General features: G+C 37.4%; 1 protein-coding gene across 3 annotated transcripts in view; it reads right to left on the reverse strand.

Annotated features, from left to right (window-relative positions):
- Positions 1-1,560: 1,560 nt before the first annotated feature.
- Positions 1,561-21,469, reverse strand: part of KLHL5 (kelch like family member 5) — a 75,484-nt gene continuing 55,575 nt past the window's right edge. For 2 of the 3 annotated variants that reach the window (XM_004266239.4, XM_049708781.1), the window contains 5 exons: positions 19,363-19,587; positions 14,957-15,119; positions 9,161-9,373; positions 7,470-7,641; positions 1,561-2,919 (listed from right to left, as the gene is read on the reverse strand). In XM_004266239.4, coding sequence (XP_004266287.1) covers positions 2,863-2,919; positions 7,470-7,641; positions 9,161-9,373; positions 14,957-15,119; positions 19,363-19,587 — 830 coding nt within the window. In that variant the 3' untranslated portion in view covers positions 1,561-2,862. Of the gene's footprint in view, positions 2,920-7,469; positions 7,642-9,160; positions 9,374-11,977; positions 12,037-14,956; positions 15,120-19,362; positions 19,588-21,469 lie in introns of those variants that run through there. The other variant, XM_049708782.1, reaches the window with a different exon arrangement.

Raw genomic sequence — 21,469 nt, forward strand, 5'->3', positions numbered from 1 at the left:
AGTTTAAGAAGAATTCGTGTTAATTCTTCTTTTAATGTTTGGTAGACTTCACCAGCGATTTCTACTAAATTCTGGTTCTGTACTTTCTTTGTTGAGGGGTTTTTGATTATTGATTCAATCTCTTTGTTATAGATGTGTTTAGACTTTTTACTTCTTCTTGAGTCAGTTTTGGTGATTTGTGTGTTCCTAGAAATTTGTCCATTTCATCTAGGTTATCTATTTTGTTGGCAATAAAGCTTATTTTTGATGAATAAATTTGTTTATGGTTCAGCCATCCAAAATACCATGCAATTTATCTAATATTTATAAAACCTGAAATGTATGTTTTCTTGCATTTAGTCTTCTAAAGCAAAATGTATATAAAATTCCATAAGAGAATTAAACAAAATTTCCCCAATAGTAAGAAACAAAAATCTTCTGATAAGAGTGTGACTGATAAATTTCACTTCTAAAAAGCATAAGCCTTCTTCACGTTTCTTTTTGTTAAAGTAAATGATTTCTCACATAAAAGGAAACTTCTTTTTCTACCTAGAAACAGGAGTGATGACAGAATGGACTCCTGAGCCTCTGCCTGTGTTTGAATCCCTGCTCTGCCACTTATTTGCCATATAGAATCTTGGGGTTAAACTCTTCCTGACCCGGGTTCCTCACCTGTAAAAAGGAGAATAATAACAGAACATACCTCATAAGGTTGCTGTGAAGATTAAGTGCATTAATACATGCAAAAACTTGGTTCCTAGTTCATAATAAACATTCAATAATTATAAGAAATATTATTATTTTTCATAAGGTGGTCATTAATTGGGGTTAAAATTAAGAGCAGCTAGACATCTCAGTGCAGAAGCTAACAGTAAAAGTCAAGATAGCAATGTTAGATGATGCACACAAGGAAGGACCATATTTTCCTCTAGATTTATAAGATCCCAGACTAGGAGAAGAATGAATGCTTTGGTGAATGCTCTGTCACTAGAAAAGAAATAGTTTTCTTCACTAGTACCCAGAAGAGCAGAGCCTGCTGATGACAAAACTGCATTAGAGAGGCCCCTTCAGTGGAATAAAAAATCAAAGGGACTGTTCTATGAATCCCATAAAGGAAAGGAAGATCCTCAGAGAAAAGAATCAGTTCCTTTACTTTAAGGTGAGTCTGACTCCATTGCGGGCACAGGGAACAAGAGAGTGGATGATGAGTGGAGATGAGAAATGATCACAAGTGTAAGTACTTTCCTTCCAAATCACAGGTCTAAGCCTCCACAAGAAGGGATGATGTACTGACACATTTCTGCTTTTGAAATTTTTGCTTTGTTTCTTATAGCTTTTCCTCTTCTTCTCTCCCTTACCCTAAATACATAAATATACTCTACCACTGATCCCTCCTTGTCAGGAAAGTAACTGAATTCATACCCACACTATAATGAATATATGAAATATTAATGTATTTGTCACTATCACTGCTATTTTCTTAGTGGTCACACCAGTAAAATGCCCATGGAATTTGTTTTATGCATAGATGTACTAAGTTTCTTGGTTTCCTGTGTAGAAATATTTCACAAGCATTCAAAATCAGCTAAAAAAAAGTTTCTTTTAATTTTTAAAGGAAGCAACTAAAATAAAGGCTACCCTGATATAAAATGTAAAAACACATTAACCACAATATGGACTTTCAAAAGGTGGGAATTTAGTTTATACTCATTTTATATTAAGATATAAGTTAATGACTTATACCTTAAAGGATTTATCATAAAATGTTACTGCCCAGTGCATTTTTGCAAACAATAAATAATTCACTGAGAATATTAACATTCACATGTGTAATTAAGAGTTTACAAATGTACAAAACTTTGGGTAATAAACACTTTAAACTTATTTTTCAAACTTTGAATAAGCCCCTTCCCCCCAAACTGTTTGATTACAAAGAAGCACAAAGGATTAACTAACTCTGGCAAAAGATAGCAAACAAGGCAGGGGAGGCAAATAGAGATCTGAGAACATAAGAATATCCAAACAGTTCTGTCAATATAAAAAGACAAAATCAAAACATTTTTAACGATATAAAAGAAAGCAAATTCACACGATTAAATGCTAATTAGGTGAAAGAACATTAGAGGGTATATAACATTTATTTTCTCCACAAAATTTGCATATCTTAAATTTAATGCAAAACACCATGTTTCAATTCTAATTTAAGAATATCAATAACATGGAGTTCTTGGTGAATCTAGATGGAATGAACATTTAAATAGATCCCAAAGGTCATATCAAGTTTTTATTTGGTCTTTGTTGTTCTAACTCTTTAATATTTTTATTTATTCATTGGACTAAGCCGATTTTAGAAATATATCCACAAGCGAAGCATATATAATGCAGCTATTTCTGAAAACAGCTAAATGCATAGTCTTTAGTAATATCATTAAGACAGTGGTTGTAGTTAAGTAAACAAATGAATAAAAATTACCATAATTCATGTATGATAAAGTTACATAGCAAAACATTAGAAGTTTTATCTGGGGTATTTGCACTGTAAGAAAAGAAATGTGGATAATATGAGCAAAATGTGCTTGATTATTAAAAGAAATGAAATTCCCAGTTAACACTGGGTTGTGTCAGGAGCAGTGCATTTGTCCTCATATTTTATATCAGGAACATACGTTCACAATCCACCAGCTGCAGTTTTGATTTGCTAAGAAATAAAAGTATTTAATCCTGGTTCTTCCTTGTTTTAACATCTTCCCTTAGAGACCAGGCACTTTGTGCTCTGGAATGTGGCCTTGCAAATTTACTAAAAACGTATCCATTGATAGTAGAACAATTATACTAAATTCATAAAGGAAGTGAATATCTTCATTTAGAAAACAAAGCACTAAGTTATAACTTTACAGTCACAACGCAAGCCCCAGCTCTTCCTAGGCACAGTGGAGCAACCTAAAAAAAAAAAAAAAAGACACGTGTTGGGTTTGTGGGTAAAAACATTGATAATACCACACCAGTCGGTGAAATACTGAAATAGTTCATACTTGTTGGCAAAGAGCTGCTGCCTGCACCCTAAGCTGGCCCAGGTCTTAAACAAGACTCTTCCTCTTGATGCCAAAGCTTCATAGACTAAATTGTTTTGGGTATATAACATAATTATGTAGTATTTACTTCTCTTTAAAGGTGATTTTTAAAGATAGCACAGGAATTGTTCTACATGAAACACTATTTTGGCCAACATGATGCACAATATGGATGTGAGGAAATGCTGAACACTTAGAGTAACTTTGTGACTAATATGGAGAAAATACCAAGTATTATCCTGAGAGGCCATGCAACAGAAGTGCTATCTCAGAGAGAGTACACAGAATATACCACATGCCCTGGGTCTGTCAACTCCAGAGGAACCACTAACTTCACATTCACTGATGACCTTCTCAGCGTGGCTGACGGGTCTAAACCCATTCTACTGTTTTTTACCAGAGTGAATAAATAATAAATACTACCGGTTGAACTCCTTAGGAGTGGAAACAAACCTGGTGAATAAACTCCATGACAGTGAGATAGAAGTATGAGGTACTACGGGAAAAGTATAATCTTGACTTATGCATTAGGAACAATTCTTAAATCTTTCACTTCTTGTCTTTTTTTTTTTTTTTAAAGTACTCTAGACACTGGGCAATTCATAGCGGAGATAAGTGTGGACAAGGATAGTTTTAAAAGAAGGACTACTTGGAGCCCAGTAAGAATCTATGCATTTGAGCTAACAGAATTAAGACACTAGCATTTGGGAAGGGGTGACTAATATAAAGTACTAAGAAAGTTTGTTTTGTACTTATGTATGTGGGTGTATGTCATAAAGTATTTTTGTCAAATACATGATATCAAAGTGACTTTCTAGTCATTTTGACTCCTCCTCCCCAGACCAATGAGTGGATTTTAAGAATACATCTGACTTCAATTTTAAGAGAATTCTTGGTTGTTCTCCAACTGAATCAGTTGTTTTGATCACTGTTATATCTTTTTGAACAAATAACCTATTTTAAAACCATATCTACTTACAGTATTCTAGAAGTAACCTCTACGTCATTTAAATCAAAACGTCTGTAATCAGCTTTTCTCAAAACACTCAAGACACTAAGTCTCTACATTGTGAATAGCTGATGTTGTCACGACAACCAGCTAGAAAGTTTAGCTTAGAGAATTTATTAAATACAATGCAGTCACCTCCTGCTTTGGGTCAAGGCTGGTAGTGGGGTGGGTGATGGCTTAAGACTTAGTAATCACATTTCATTCCCTGTACAAATAAATGTCCTCTTGTCCATTTGTAGAAACATTGAATGGAAAACATTTATTTTTCAGATACTATGGTTGTAAATTCACGTTTAGGAGCTTTAAAATCACTTATATGTAGAATCTAAAAAATACAACAAACTAGCAAATATAACAAAAAAGAAACAGACTCACAGATATAGAGAACAAATTATTGGTTACCAGTGGGGAAAGGGAAGGGGGAGGGGCAAAATAGGGCTAGGGGATTAAGAGGTACAAACTATTATGTGTAAAATAAGCTACAAAGATATATCGTACAACACAGGGAATACAGTCAATATTTTATAATATCTATAAATGGAGCATAACCTTTAAAATCGTGAATCACTATATTGTATACCTGTAACTTATAATATTGTACATTGACTGTACTTCAATAAAAAAAATTTAAAGAAAAGTAATGGAGATGGCATGTAAACCAAAGAGCTATGTGGTCACAGATTATTAATTTTGATACAGGGTGATTCAGCATAAGGTATTAATTATCTGTAACAGCAAGTCTGAAATACTGGCTAATAGGTTTCCTTATAACTGGCCTAAGGGCTTAAATAAAATACACCTCAGGAAAAGAGATTCTTCTATCTCTTCTTGGATTCCTTGGTTATCATTCACAATTACTTCTGCCACGGTAGGAGGCTGATGGTAGGTAATCTCATAATTTCTATGAAATCCTGTAGCTCTAACTCAAGCTCTCAAATTATGCCTTCTCGCCTTCACCAAGTGATCTCACTTACTTAAGAAACAAGATCAACGTCATAACAATCTAAGTCTCTTTTTCTATCCTTCTCTTCACTTGAAAACACTTTGCATCTTTCTACACTGATATTCTCATTTTTCCCTCCAGCTTTGGAGGATAAGACCTTTCCTCCAGTCTAAGGAGGACCTGCCTTTGCTCTCAATTCTGTTCCCGTCCTTCTTTCAGAAAAGTGCCCTTCAATTTTGCTTTCTCCTTCTAGCATCTGGAATCCTGTTCAACTCTCGTCTTCATCTCTATCGTGAAAAAGATCCTAGGCTCAAATTCTAACTCCACCATTCATCTGCTGTGTGACGCTGGGTCAGCTATTTAACCTCTCTGTCTCAGACTCCTTCATCCAACATAGTGAGGAAATAATAGTACTTTCCTCATAGTGTTGTTGGGAAGATTCTTTATGTAAAGTACTTAGACCAGAGTCGGGTACATAAAATGTACTCAGTAAGTAAGTATTAACTTTCTGTCATCATCATCATTTTAAAATTGTATGCCCCTCTAGCTCCCACATTTACTTTTTACTCTTCTTTTTACTTTTTACACTGTGTGGTGGCTTCTGATTCTATCATATTCTCAAAGGTCCTGACAACTTCATGAATGACAAATTTTCTTCATTCTTCCTTAAGCTGTTGAAATTCCCCTCTCCTTTTTTTTTTTTTTAACCATTTTATTTATGTTTTTTGGCTGCGCTATGCAGCATGTGGGATCTTAGTTCCTCCACCAGGGATTGAACCTGTGCTCCCTGCGTTGGGAGCGCAGAATCTTAACCACTGGACTGCCAGGGAAGCCCCCCCTCACCTTTCTTTTAATGCTCTATTTCATTATCTACTAAGACACTCTCTAATCATTCTTCTGCTGTTTCCTTCAGAAGCTGCACCTCTCTATACAACCTAGTAAGTGTATAAATTAAAAATAAACAGGACCTGGTAATATCTCTTGGATCCATCTGTATATTTAACACCTCAAGCCTTATAACTGAAGTTTATAACTTTATAAAATGTTTTCCTTTCACCCAGGCTTCACTTACCCTGCCCCTAACCCAACTTACCCTGTCCCCACCTGCTGACATGTGGACTTTCTATTACTGCATTGCTCTCTTGGTTAAAAGTCTCCACTGGTTTCTCATTACCAAACTCTTTAGATTGACCATTGCGGACCTCCATCCCGACCCCAACCTTCCTCTCCAATAAGAACTCCTACTCTTCTCAAGCATGGAGCCTTATAACCCACCACACTTCCTTAATAGAGCCTGCATATTTCTGCTTTAGTGACATTTCTTTCATGTTTTCTCACACAATTTCCTTTTTCCTCCTACCTTTTATTTTTTGGCCACGCTGCGCGGCATGTGGGATCTTAGTTCCCTGACTAGGGAGAGAACCCTCGCCCCCAGCAGTGGAAACAAGGAGTCTTAACCATTGGACCACCAGGGAAGCCCCTTCCTTCTATCTTTTTGAATTGGATCAATTCATTAAGGCTTAGAGTAAATCCCACTTCTTCCTTACCGAAGCCCTCTCAACAGCCATTTTCTCTCTTCTCTTTGATTTCCTAGGCCACTCACTGCCTATACCATGGGACACTTCATACCAACTGCTCCACACTGCGGATCCTCCCTTTACATGAGCAGATCTCACCTACCTAAGTAGTTAAGCTCTGTGACAGCAGGGATTCTCATAGGTATTGTTTTCTTGACAGTACTTACCACTGCTCCTTGTATGTAGGAAAACCTTGGCTCAGTTAAACATCTGAGTGCCTTTTATGTACCCTATACTGAATTGGATGCCAGAGGCAGAAAATTCCTGGTTCTGTTCTGGGTGATGATGGAAACAAAGATCTCAAAAGATCATTCTTAGAAGTGCTAGGCCCTCTCAGAAATAGACAAAGAGGGAATTTTTTCTGTTAAGTTTGTCAGGTCAGGTTTCTTACTTGTTAATGTAACTTAGGATTGCCATCTTTACTAGGTTATAACCAGACATTTGATCTGCTCCCAAATATCTGTGGCTTGAGTATTTAAAAATTATTGCTCATGTATGGGTAAGTGGTTCATTTGTTCCTGACTACTATCTTTGTTTTTAATTTTCCACAATCTCCCTCCCTTTATTACAGCCCTCTTGTGGTCCTATCCTCTATCTATGCTAGAACATCTCATCAATTCTCAGCAAGTAAATGGTGGCAGCTAATAATAATAACCAACTAATAAGAATTTCTTTGAGTATTAACTTATATTTTAAAGGTAATTTTGGATTTTACCTATACTATAAAATTAAACATTCCCTCTGTTTTCTTATATTTAGTTAAAAGATGACTTTATCATGTTTATGCCATATATTTTGATATTGGACATAATTGAGAGGATTTGTTTTACCAAACAACTGTTTGTAACAAAAACAGAGTAAGTGTAATAATGAAAAATGAAATCCCATACCTGGGTCCACTCATTTGTCTGGGGATCATAAGCCTCCACTGTATTAAGGTAAGTCTGTCCATCATACCCTCCGACAGCATATAATTTATCACCAAGTAAACAGACTCCCACGGCATCTCTGCTGATGCTCATAGATGCCACTGCAGTCCACATATCCGTTTTAGGATCATATCTGAAAGAAAATTTTAGAACTGGAGCTGATATTGTTCTCACAATATTTTACATAAAAATAGTTTTGTCCTTTAATCTTATCATCTGCTATATAAAATACATTTGAACATATTTTAGAGAAAAATATCAATATTTTCCTGAAAACTTTTAACTTACAACATAATAGAGCTATTTTGCAGATGCATAACACTTAAACTAGTCAAAAGAGGTAATGTAAATGTTGAAAACTGCTTTAAGGTTTCAGGTTGCCTACTGAAAATTTGAGGAAATCAATTCATGAAGCTCTATGTAAGATGACTTACAGCCTCAATCATTGCTAACTGTCCATTTTTGGAACTTCTTGTTCCTTTCATGAAGTATGTTAATTAGAACTGCCCCAAATTGTCTATCTGAGAGCAGATACATCATGCTAAGATGACTTATACTGCTTCCAATACTTGTATCAATGAACAATTTTTCACTGGGTGCAGTCCTGTAGTGGGCCTGTAATTTATGGGGCAAAGTATATAAAGACTTCTATATCCCTTTCCTGGATTATAACATGTAACAAGCAGAGTCTGAATTATTTTCTCCCCAATACAGGTGAAATGCAGGTGTAACTATCATCCTCTCTCAAAAAACACCAACCAACTCTGCTTATTATTTCATAGAAAGCACTTGTTGTCATCAACAAACCTTCATTTCACTTTTTATTCTTCTATCATTTATAATTTATTGAATAATCTATACACACACATTCATTAACTTCCCATTGCTCTTTAAAATCCAAAGTTTTTAATAAGGCATCAAGACTCTGCATGATCTGCCCCAATGTCCCCCCACTCCTTTCCTGCCACTCTCTCCATCATTCTTTGTTCTCCAATGACAGTGGCCGACTTCCAGTTTTCTGAATGAAACATATTCCTTCCTGCTTTGGAGTGTTCATACACACTCCTATTGACTCTACCTCCTAAAGCCCTTCAATTCTCCCCATTCCACTGACCATAGCAGATGGGAGCCTAAGCCACTGTCCAGAGCTTCCACTGACGTCGGGCTCTTTACCTAGGCCCATATTTGAGTTTTGAACAAGGATGACTTGATCAAGATTTCAAGCCTTACTAGCCCTTTATTTTCTTTTAGTATTTCATACTACTTCATTTTATATCAAAATATGTCAGGAATGTCCCTCTCCTTTTTGCTTATTTGGCCTCCAGCCTGTAATTAATTCTCTGTGAAATTTGTCAAACCCCTTTTCTTATTAGGTACAATGTCCAGTACAAAATAGGTACACAATGAATGTTTGTCATATGATTCAATTAATAAACTGTATAATCAATTCTAAGGTCAGATTGAGAGAAGACTGAGTAGGCTCTTGGTGACAGACTGAGAGATGGCCTGAGCAGACCACCCAGTGTTTACAGAGCTCCTAAGGAACTGCCTTGCACATGGTGGATGCTCAATAAAGAGTTACCAATTCCTGTGGAAGTGTCAGAGGCTTAGGTTTGATTTTTTATTCCTAGTTTTCCTTCACAGGAAATTACCTCTCCACACAGTCTGAGAGTCTGGAAGTCAAGTTGGATGCAGGTGCGTCATGGCCTCCGATGGCGTACAGCAATCCATTCCAGGTAGTGACTCCTACTCCCCCCCTCCTTTTTGACATTTGTGCACAGAGTGTCCATTTATTAGTATGAGGGTCAAAACATTCTACTGACTTGAGACAAGAACTGCCATCACGACCACCAACTGCATAAAGTCTGTAAAAACAACAAATGGGATGATAAATAAGAGATGGTGCTATTATTATGCATAGGACAGAGGTTATTCTTATGGTATTTCATTGAATTCAAGGTGCCTATCAACGATAAGAAATACTGTCGGGCTTCCCTGGTGGCGCAGTGGTTGAGAGTCCGCCTGCCGATGCAGGGGACATGGGTTCGTGCCCCGGTCTGGGAAGATCCCACATGCCGCGGAGCGGCTGGGCCCGTGAGCCATGGCCGCTGAGCCTGCGCGTCCGGAGCCTATGCTCCGCAACAGGAGAGGCCACAACAGTGAGAAGCCCGCGTACCGCAAAAAAAAAAAAAAAAAAGAAATACTGTCAATTTATGTGCCATTAAGAAAGAAGATGGGACTTCCCTGGGGGCTCAGTGGTTAAGAATCTGCCTGCCAATGCAGGGGATATGGGTTCGATCCCTTCCAGGAAGATCTCACATGCCGCGGAGCAACTAAGCTGGTGTGCCACAACTACTGAGCCTGTGCTCTAGAGCCCGCGAGCCAGAGCTACTGAGCCCGTGTGCCACAACTACTGAAGCCCACGTGCCTAGAGCCCATGCTCTGCAACAAAAGAAGCCACTGCAATGAGAAGTCCGAGCACCGCAACAAAGAGTAGCCCCAGTAGCCGCAACTAGAGAAAGCCCGCGTGCAGCAACGAAGACCCAATTCAGCCAAAATTAAATAAATAAATACATTTATAAAAAAGAGAAAGACGTGCTACCAATTAAATGGCACATATATATATCATATATTATTCTGTACATATATAAAAAAGAAAACAAACTCACATGAAAACAATGACAACATTTTCACAGCTGCCATCTGTTTGATAAGTTATCATTGAGTGTAAAATGCGTCACAATTTTAGAGATGTTAAAGTATGTCTTAAAATAGATAAAATATTGTGTATAAATATACCGTGACATTTCTTAAATAGCTAAGATAGGACTTGGTGATAAATGAAAGAAACTAACCTTCTCTGAGCACCTACCACAGGTGAGGCACTTTACATGCATTAATTTAATCATTATAATGATGCTATGACAAACCATTTGTATCCCTGTTGCACAGGTGAAGAAACTGGGGTTAATGGAGATTAAGAGACTTGTACATAGTCACCCAGGAAGAAGCAGAACCAGGACAATAGTTATATTAATGAGCAGTTGGACAGTCAAGAGTCATCTGGTATGTACTTGTAATAGTGAAATATGAGAATAAAACTACAGATTCAAATATATTGATTTACTAGGCAACGTTTAGGACGTTAACATACCATATTTATATTTATTGGTATGTTAACGTCCTAAACATTGCCTAGTAAACCAATTTATTATCAATCAATATACTGCATTAATTTAAAAGTCTTTTTACTCTGAACTTAAAATATATATAAAATATTTTAAATATTTAAACATTTGAATATTCTTTATTAAGCACAAAATTTTCTTACACTTACTATTCACATAGGAAGCTCTTTGTAGATATTTTTTCTATCATTTAAAAAAAATAATAAATTCAGTTCGCTGCTTGTTCAAAAGCCCACACATTTTGAATTTATGGATGCCTTAGTTAATATTTAGCTATTTTTAATTCTTGAGAAATAATATTTGAACTATATCAAATTTCTGCCCATTAAAACTCTGAGTATTTATATTTGGATAAATATACATATTTTAAAGACAGATTTCATAATTTTAATTCATAATTTAAAGTACCTATGCCACTCAAACTGGTTCTTAAATAATAAGACGACCATATTTTAAACAGCAAAGCATGTTTGTAGCAGTGTCTTGTTCTAAACTTAAAATATATTAATAGTATGGAATTTGAAATTTATTTGAAACTTCAGTCTGTTAAAAATTTTATCTGTTAAAAACTATTTTTTGTGCTACTGTTCTTAATATTAAGCTGTACTCATCTTTAACTAATACTTGGAAGAATAATTACCTAAATATGGATCACAGAATATTAGAAGGAATCAACTAGAAAATGTCAATAACTAAAAATATATGTACACACACACATATAGTATCATAGGCTTCCAGCACCCTACCCTCTTCACAGTGAACTCATGGGTCTTCTTGTGAAAAGTGGTGTAGTACAGTGATTTAGAGCATGAATTCTGGAGCCAGACTCTCTGGGTTTGAATCCTGGTTCTTCCACTTATCACGTACTAGCTGTGACTGTGGACAAGTTATTTAATCTCCGTCTGCCTGAACTTCATCATCCATAAAATCTAGAAGCCCTGCCTCACAGGATTATTGGTGATCAAACTTAAAGTACTTTGAATATTGCCTGGCACATGGTAAACATGGTATGTGTTAAAGGGGAAAAATAAATTCTGTCTCTATTTGCATTCTTTTAGAAAACGGTATTTTAGGAGATGTTAAATGTACAAACAACATTCATACTGAGATAATATTAAGGGCTAAAATGTATTGTAACACTTTCTGAAGAATCATATCTCACGCAATGGTTTTCAAACTGTATTCTAAGACCAGGACTCTGTGGAGGATGTTAGGGGACCCCCAAAATGGTTCATTTAAAATTAAAGATTAAAAAGTAGTTTTAATTTTCAAAAATATCACCTGGCTCAATTAAACGTCATGCAAAATTCAGAACTCATCTTTCTTCCCCATGACAATATCTATTACAATAAAAAGAGAAATATTATGTCAAACTGCAATAGTATTGTACTACATATTTAAAAATAAGATTTAGGTCTCACCTGACTTCTAAAATTATGATCAAGAATACAAGTGGTTGGTAGATATTGTTTGAGATTCAGCTGAGAAAAAAATGTCTACTACTTTCAAACTACTTGAGCAATTTAACTGAAGAATTTCCTGTGATTCCAATTAAATTGCTCTAGTAGTTAAAATAACTATTACCAATTTCAGCTTCTTATCTGCAAATCAGCATTTTCTTCATACTGGACAAGCAAAACAAAACAGAAATAATCTGTGTTCTTTAAAACAGACTTATGCTTCTACATTGATTTTTACAGTAAGTATTATAAACTCAAACTTATAATAAATTTAAAATAAGCTTATTATAAACTTGAACCTCCATTTGCTTTAAGTATCGAGGTTTTTGTAAGATTTCACTTGAAAGAAAGATTCTATTGCCAAAAGTATTTGCCAGCCAATGGCTTAAAAGTAGCCTGAGCAACTGGAAGTTTAGACAAAGCTTCTTTCTGTCAAACATGGCAGAAATAAAAATTTTAACACTTTCAAAATTTTAAGATACAGAGTGTAGCTCATAAAACATTAAAACAGTTCTTCCCTAAAGAAACGAACTATATTTTGCATCAGGAAGCATTGTAAAATAATTTAAAATAACAAAAACAGTATTTAACTGGGCTTTTCATTTTATAAATTAAAAAAATTGAGGCGCAGAGAAATGATTTGTTTTAAATCACAAAGGACCGGTAGAGAGAAGATACATAATTATTTTTTTCAATCAACTGCATATTTAAAATATGAACAACATAATTTCTATTTTTTCCAGGTTCTGGATTTGTACCCCAAAATGGAAACTAACAAAATATTTTAAAACATTGCTACTTTATTTTAGTGCAAGCTTAGAAAAATGGTGGTTGATGGATTAACACATCCTCTTCTTGGGGTGATTAAAGCACTACTGCATATAACTGGTACCAGGATATTCTTCACTAAGGTTGCACACTTCAGGTTTATGTGCTGGATACTGTGCTAGGTGTAAGAAACAAGAAGTCAGATCAGGTCATTCAAGACCATGATCTGCTACAGGAGATGGACCAGTCAATAACTACAATAATAGAGTGGTACATGCTGCAATACAATTATATACAAATTATATACAGTAAAATTGCTGAGGATGGAATGGACAATCAGTGCAGGGGGAATGAAGAGATGAGAGTGGGGATTGGAGGTTTCCTGGAGGTGATTTTTAAGCAAGTTGCAAGGATGCTGAGTTTGCCAGGAAGGAAAGTGGGGGAAACAATATTCTAAGAAAGATGGTGTCGCTTAACAGACAATAGGAATGTGAAACAAAATGTATTTTTCACAAATGGATTAGTTTTGCTGGAGTGTATTATGCATGGGTAGAGGAGAGAGAAGAGGCTAGAGAGGTGGACAGAGGCAAGATCAAAAAGGAGGCTTGGTCAGATAAGCTACTGAAAGGTTTTAAGTAGGAAAGTGACATGGTCCTATTTGTGTTTTAGGCAGAACATTAGGTGAGTCTCTAAAATGAAGAATGAAAGGAAGAGAGTTAAGGTTAGGGACAAAGTGACCAGTCTACCCCAACAGACCAGTTAAAATCACAACGTAGATATACGATACTTTCAAAATCAACTGTCTTACTACTTAGTAGATAAGAAGTCCTTAGCTTCTGATATTATTAGGTACTCTCAGAATTATACTCAATAAATTGTGCTTCAGGTAGGTTAAATACAGAAATATTTATTTCTCATTAGAGAGCAAGAAAAGGTAAGAAAGTAAGATACCTCTATGCCTAGAAGTCCAGGATACTGCAGGTTTGGAAATCAGGTTTTAGAGAAGGCAGTTATTCTTATGTCTTCTATTAGAAATAAATATTTCTAGCCAGAAATAGTAATTTCTTTTTTTTCACTTTTTATACTCTTTGGTGGCTGACTCTTCTACCAAAGAACTAGGAGAGAAATGTAGTGATAAAATTTGAAGCCATTTCTTTAGCTAAAACAAATGAGGGGAGGTGTATTGAGATCAGATATATTTAAAAAATGGGTTTCTATTTCTATATCTTATTACTTGTAATCGTGCTAAAAATTAACCAAAAAAAGGATGCAACTAACAGGTCCTGAGGAAACAAGACCTTAGGTCATAAAATATAAAAATATTACTAACATTTTCTCATTTTTTTGATAATCAGTAACAATCCAACAAATAATTTTAAGTCTCTATGTTTTAACCTTGGTTCTTCCCTCTTCCTGGAAATGATGATAAAACATTTTAAGTGAGTAAAGGTATGCAACAAACAACTTTTATTTAATAACCATAAGGGCTTCATTTTATGGAAGAAAGGCCTGAAAAAGATACTATGTATTTAGTATTTGAGTGGTGGCTCTATCCAAATTTGTTTACTCTATTTAGAGCAGATAAGAAGCAAGAAAGCACCTCTTTCTAAATGCATTCTAGTTTTCAGCAGTTTACCAAGATAAGAAGGAAGTAAAAGTAAGGAAACATCAGTAGAAGAAATGGAAAGAATTATTTAGGGAAACATGAGAGAGACCATACAACTTTTAAAAGACCATATACTTTTAAAGCTATATGAACCACCAGATTTTGACGACATTGAATATTCATATAAAATTTATTCACTCAAAATGATAACTAGAAATTTATAGTATCTGCACATTAGAATAAAAGACTAACAATGTTGAGCTATTTATATTTAGAGCTATGATAAAAAGAGACTATTTAAAAAGGTTGTTTACATCACTCAGAGTTATTTCTCTCATGATTTCTATGTATCTTTAAGTTGGACAAGATATAGCTTAATACATTTAATTTATTGTGTTTTAAGTGGAACCTTAAATATTTCCTTACTTTCCGCTTAGTACTGCCACACCTACTGTGCTTCTGGGAGTGGACATAGTGGCAACAAAATTCCACTGGCGAGCCTGAGGGTCCCATCTTTCCACTGTATTCAGATAGCTCCAACCATCATGCCCTCCTACTGCATACATAGGACCTTCCAATACAGCCACACCTACAAGGAGACAGGAAAGAAGCAATGACTTAAAAATCTTTTAACTGAAATGTAAGTACAATGAACCTTTAACATGCAAATTTAACTAGGCAAAAATTTATGATAAAGATATCTGGCTTCCTCATAGCTCTTCTTGGTAGATAGGTGGGTGGGTGAGGGGGAGCAATAGCACTGTAGCTCTTAAAAGTTTTAGAGGTAGGCCTTCCCTGGTGGCGCAGTGGTTGAGAGTCTGCCCGCCGATGCAGGGGACACGGGTTTGTGCCCTGGTCCGGGAAGATCCCACATGCTGCGGAGCGGCTGGGTCCATGAGCCATGCCGCTGAGCCTGCGCATCCGGAGCCTGTGCTCCGCAACGGGAGAGGCCACGGCAGCAAGAGGCCCGCGTACCGCGAAAAAAAAAAAAAAAGTTTTAGAGGCAGTATTTTGAGGTCCAACAGGGGAAAGGTATTTTAAAAAAATACAAGATGCACACATTGCCATACTTAAAACATTTTTCAATAATTTGGATTTATAATATATTAGAAAACAGCAATTTTATTCTTTTCTCCCTTTAATTCAAATTCATAAGATTTTGCTGTAGATTAGATACCACAATCCATTGGCGTGTTTCATCGCGAGGGAACAAAGCCAAATTTCATTTATTCAACAAATAGCTATTGAGTTTCTACTAAGTGTCAGGCACTTAGTAGAACGTAATAGATAAGGCCTCTGCCCTGATGGACCTAATATTTTATTTTATTTTAATCATTTATTTATTTTTGGCTGCTTTGGGTCTTCGTTGCTGCACGCAGGCTTTCTCTAGTTGTGGAGAGTGGGGGCCACTCCTCATTGCAGTGCGCGGGCCTCTCACTGTGGTGGCTTCTCTTGCTGCAGAGCACAGGCTCAGCAGTTGTGGCACACAGGCCTAGTTGTTCCGTGGCATGTGGGTTCTTCCTGGGCCAGGGCTCGAACCCGTATCCCCTACACTGGCAGGCAGATTCTTAACCACTGTGCCACCAGGGAAGCCTCGACCTAACATTTTAGTTAGGAAACAGATACAAAGTATATTTCAGGCATTGATAAGTGCTAACAAGAAATAAAAGTAGTGGGACTTACCTGGTGGCACAGTGGATAAGAATCCGCCTGCGAATGCAGGGGTCATGGGTTCAATCCCTGGTCTGGGAAGATCCCACATGCCAAGGAGCAATTAAGCCCGTGAGCCACAACTACTGAGCCTGCGCTCTAGAGCCCGCGTGCCACAACTACTGAGCCCGTGTGCGGCAACAACCGAAGTCTGAGCGCCTAGAGCCCGTGCTCCGCAACAGGAGAAGCCACCGTAATGGGAAGCTCGCTTACCGCAACGAAGAGTAGCCTCCGCTTGCCACGACTAGAGAAAGCCCTCGTGCAGCAACAAAGACCCAACAGACAAAAATAAATAAATAAATATATCTTAAAAAAAAATTTAGGGCTTCCCTGGTGGTGCAGTGTTTGAGAGTCCGCCTGCCGATGCAGGGGATGAGGGTTCGTGCCCCAGTCCGGGAGGATCCCACATGCCGCAGTGCGGCTGGGCCCGTGAGCCATGGCCGCTGAGCCTGCGCGTCCGGAGCCTCTGCTCCGCAGCGGGAGAGGCCACAGCAGTGAGAGGCCTGCGTACCGCAAAAAAAAAAAAAAAAAAAGGAGCAAAGTAAAAGAGTAGAGAGGATCAAGGGAGACCTCTCAGATAAAGTGACATTTGAACAAAAATGTGAATGAAGTTAGGAAACCAGACATGAATGTATCTGGGGGAGAAGAAGGTGAGATAAAGAGAACAGTATGTACAAAGGTCCTGAGGCATGCTTAGTGCCTCTGTGGTACATACAGCAAGGAGCCCAGTTGGCTGTGGAGGGTGAGTAAGGGGGACAGTGTAGGAGATGAGAGGAAGGGTGGAGTCAAATCACATGGTGGTCGGGACTATTGTAAGGATTTTGGATTTTATTCTAAATGAGATGGAAAGCCAGCAGAGGGTTTTGAAAAGAGGTATGATATGACCATAGTCAGGTGAGATATAAATATGTATCACCTGAAGGCCAAAACACAAATATTGTGATACGAAGACATTTACTTTTGTGAAATCATGGCCAGATGACATAGTAACCATTCATGTATGACCAAAACCAACGTATCATTCCACTCATTTGTGTTCTGCCAGTACTGGCTATAGGAGATCTATCTATCTATCTAATCTATCTCCAATTATATATAATACATATTCAATTATATATATGTGTGTGAGTATAATTAATTTAAAATTTACTTACATAAAGATTTCTTTTATAAGTTCAAATTTAAAACATTATTTATTATAAGGTAAATAATATTACAAGGTAAATAGTTACAACAAAGCTGTTTTGAATGACACAAAAATGGAAATAAAGGTTTAAAGAAGACACTTTGAGTGATATGATCATTCTCCTCTGAACTTGCTGCAGTTCAATAAAGTCTTTTGTATGGTACCTAGAACTAATGATAGTATTCCATGCACAATCACATCTGCACAAGACATAGCTGGATCATGGGCATTCTCATTCTATGTAATACTATATCTATAAGATTTATCTTAAGTTAGAATTGATTTTCTTTTCCCCATAGTAGGGGAAAGTTTGCAATTGAATCACACTTTTGACCCTGGATTTTATGGTCAACACAAATTTGTAAGTCCTGTTCATGTTGCTTTTAAGATATATCTTCCCGTTCTATGCCTACATAATAGTTGATTTTATGGACTCAAGAGTAATGTGTTATGGTTTTCTTTGTTAAATTTCATATAGTTAATTTTAAGCTCTTCTCTCAGTACCTTAGCCCCAACTGTCTGGTTTTACTCACTTACCTAACTTGGAATTTAAGATCATCTTTCATTGAAACCTAAATGCAACTAGTAGAAACCCTTGTCTCTTTGATTTTTTGCTGTATCCACTACCATACCAATCTTCATGCCTAGATATTTTTCATTGGCCTTTTGGGCAACCTCTACTGAGGTGCTCAGTATTAATAAATTGAGTATAGTAGAAACCTATGCTATCCAAACTCAACTATCCTTTCACTGCTACTCATTCATCTTTTAACTCATCTTTTATGATAACCTATCAAATTCTTTATTGCAACTATTTTAAACATTTTCCAAATTGTGATAAATTGACGATAAGGTCACATATTCTTCCTTTCCCAGAATACATGCTTATTTTCAATGTGATTCTTGTAGGTCCTCCCATCAAGAGGAGGAGTCTATTTCTCTATCCTTTGAATCTGGGCTTGGCCATGTGACTTGTTTTGGCCAATGGGATGTTAGCAAACATGAGGCAAGCAGAAGCTTGAAAAGTGTTTGTGCATTGGAGCATGCCTTCTCTTCCTGCTTTTGAAACCCTGTGACTGCCACCATTTGCAGAAGCCTGGTCTAGCCTGAATGACTAGCATCATATGGCCCAGTTGCCTCTGCTGCCCAGGCTGACAGCCTGTCTACCAGTACCCACGTGAGTGAGGCCATTCTAGGTCAACCAGCCAACCAGCCTGCCTGCCCAACCTAGATTCATGAGAAAACCCAGCAGAAATCTTCTAAGACAGTCCAGACCAGAAGAACTGCCCAGCTGATACACAGGTCCATGAGCTAAATAAATGGCTCTTGGTTTAAGCCTCCAAGTTTTGAAGTGGCTTGTTATGCAGCAAAATCTGGACGATACACATACATTGCAAGCCTCATCTTTCTCATCTTTGTATACCTACAGAACACAGAGCATGGCATATAGCACACACTAATCAATATCTGCTCAGTGAATTACTGAATTAAAGAAAAAAAGCCTCTATCATTACATTCTCTGTGCCACCTCAAAATTTTTCTGCGTCGTACTCATTTCTGCTTAAAAACTAAGGGATATAGATGAAAACTAATAATGCTAAAGGTTTTTAAATAAGTATGCATTTCAATTAGGTTAGATAACACTAATTGTCAACATAGAACCCACATGTCAAAAGGTGGCTTGTCAGTCCATCGTGGTACACCACAATTCTTAAATATTCATGTTTTCACTTGTGCTGGTTGCACAATATACATTTATGTACAGGCTTGTTTTCTCTGCTTCTGCTTCTCAGATGACAGGGAGCATGCGCAGGAACGCTTGGTGACTGCTGTTGGCCCAGCAGCTGCCACACTGCTCTTCTGCCTAGTAAAGAATGTGAAAATGCCATGCAAGCCTAGGGTATGACCTTATGAATGAATCTGCAGTTATGCTTACCAAGGCCATGCCTATGTGTAGACATAGGAGGCATCACACTCCAAGTTTTTGTTTTGGGGTTGTAGCATTCTACAGTATTCAAAGTCTTCAGTCCATCTCTTCCTCCAACCACATACAGTTTGTCATCTAACACCGCAACGCCGAACTGCAGCCTCCTCCCATTCATATTGGCTACAGGAGTCCACATATTTGTACGGAGATCATATTTTTCAATGCTTGTTGCTCCTTAATAGTGATAGATAGAAGTTAGGCAAATAAAAAGCTCACCGTGCTTGAGTGTTTTATGAAATTAGACATACAAAAGTATATTATTAGCAATGACAGTAATACATTTAATAAATTACAATAAGCCCCTGCATGAGCTCATCCTTGCTTGTATCTCTGTCCTCATCTCCTACTATTCTCTAGTACCAGAGTACACCTGGCTCTGGTACTAAGAGGTCAAATGAGAAAGGATTATCTGTAAAAGGGGGCTGAGTAGCAACAGCCAGAAGTGGGAGGAAAGCAGGGTAGTTTAGCACCGTGGAAGCCAAAGTAAAAAAGTGTATAGCTGCTGAGAGTATCAAGTAAGATGAAGACTAAAAAGTATGACTGGATTTAGCTGCATGGAGGTCACTGATGACTTTAGGCAGGGTCCCTTGTTTGAGCAGTTGAGACATGATTGAGAGGTGAGGAAATGGAGACAGTGAGCATAGACGATTCCTCTAAGAAGTCTGGCTACAAAAAGGAAGAGAGAGATAAGAATTACTCAGTGGAGTGAGGTTTCGTTTTGTTTTGCTTTTAAAAGTAGAAAAACTTGAGTCAATGGGAAGGATTGAGTTGTGGGGAAGGAAGCTGAAAATACAGGAGATGAAGGGATCCTCATTAATGGTGGGAGGTTCCTGAAGAGGCAGGAAAGGGCAGTATCAGGGCACAGGGGAGGGGCTTTGATAGGAGGAGGGAGAGGATACACACTCCACTGCAACCAGGAAAGACAAGAGCATAAGTGTACATCAAGTGCTTTGGGAGCTGTGAGAGTGGAAAGTTTAGGGAATAACTGCTGGACAGTGTCTACATTTTTTTCAAGAATTAGAAGAGCCGAGGAACTCTTCTGTTCTCTTTATGAGGTAAGAATAGTGGAATTAAGAAAAAAAAAAAGACCCACTCCTCTAAAACAAACAAACACCCAACCCCCAGGTATGAAGAGTTCAATTAGTATCTACTTTACTTCTGTCTTCTAAGCTTCTAATACAACATGCTATCAGTGCTATTCTTACAAAATTACAATCAAGACAAACATTCATTCTAAAGTATTTGCTACAATTAGGTCACCAGAGCACAGACGCTATTGATATCTCCTAAAATTTATAGTTTTGCCATATACATATATGGCAAGAAACCTTTGAAGGTTTATATATATGTGTGTGTGTAAATATATGCATATATATAAAATATATTTTTCTTATATATTTGAGTTTTATTATTTTTTATTTACTTTACAAAAATTTTAAGTTATTTGCAATAAATACCAAGTCTCTTTCCATCTTTGCATTCTCAGTGGCATATAATAGACTCCACTGTATACAGTAGCTGTTCAAAAACATTTTTGAGGACTCCCATGGTGGCGCAGTCGTTAAGAATCCACCTGCCAATGCAGGGGACATGGGTTCGAGCCCTGGTCTGGGAAGATCCCACATGCCGTGGAGCAACTAAGCCCGTGTGCCACAACTACAGAGCCTGCACTCTAGAGCCATGAGACACAACTACTGAGCCTGCGTGCTGCAACTACTGAAGCCTGTGTGCCTAGAGTCCGTGCTCCGCAACAAGAGAAGCCACCGCAGGCTTCCCTGGTGGCACAGTGGTTGAGAGTCCACCTGCTGATGCAGGGGACATGGGTTCGTGCCCTGGTCTGGGAAGATCCCACATGCCGCGGAGCGGCTGGCCCGTGAGCCGTGGCCGCTGAGCCTATGCTTCCAGAGCCTGTGCTCCGCATCGGGATAGGCCACAACAGTGAGAGGCCCATGTACCACAAAAAAAAAAAAAAAAGATGATGTGGTACATATATACAATGGAATACTACTCAGCCATAAAAAAGAACGAAATAATGCCATCTGCAGCAACATGGATG

This window comes from Orcinus orca, chromosome 4 (genome assembly GCF_937001465.1).
Source record: "Orcinus orca chromosome 4, mOrcOrc1.1, whole genome shotgun sequence".
In the NCBI taxonomy this organism is placed as follows: Eukaryota; Metazoa; Chordata; class Mammalia; order Artiodactyla; family Delphinidae; genus Orcinus; species Orcinus orca.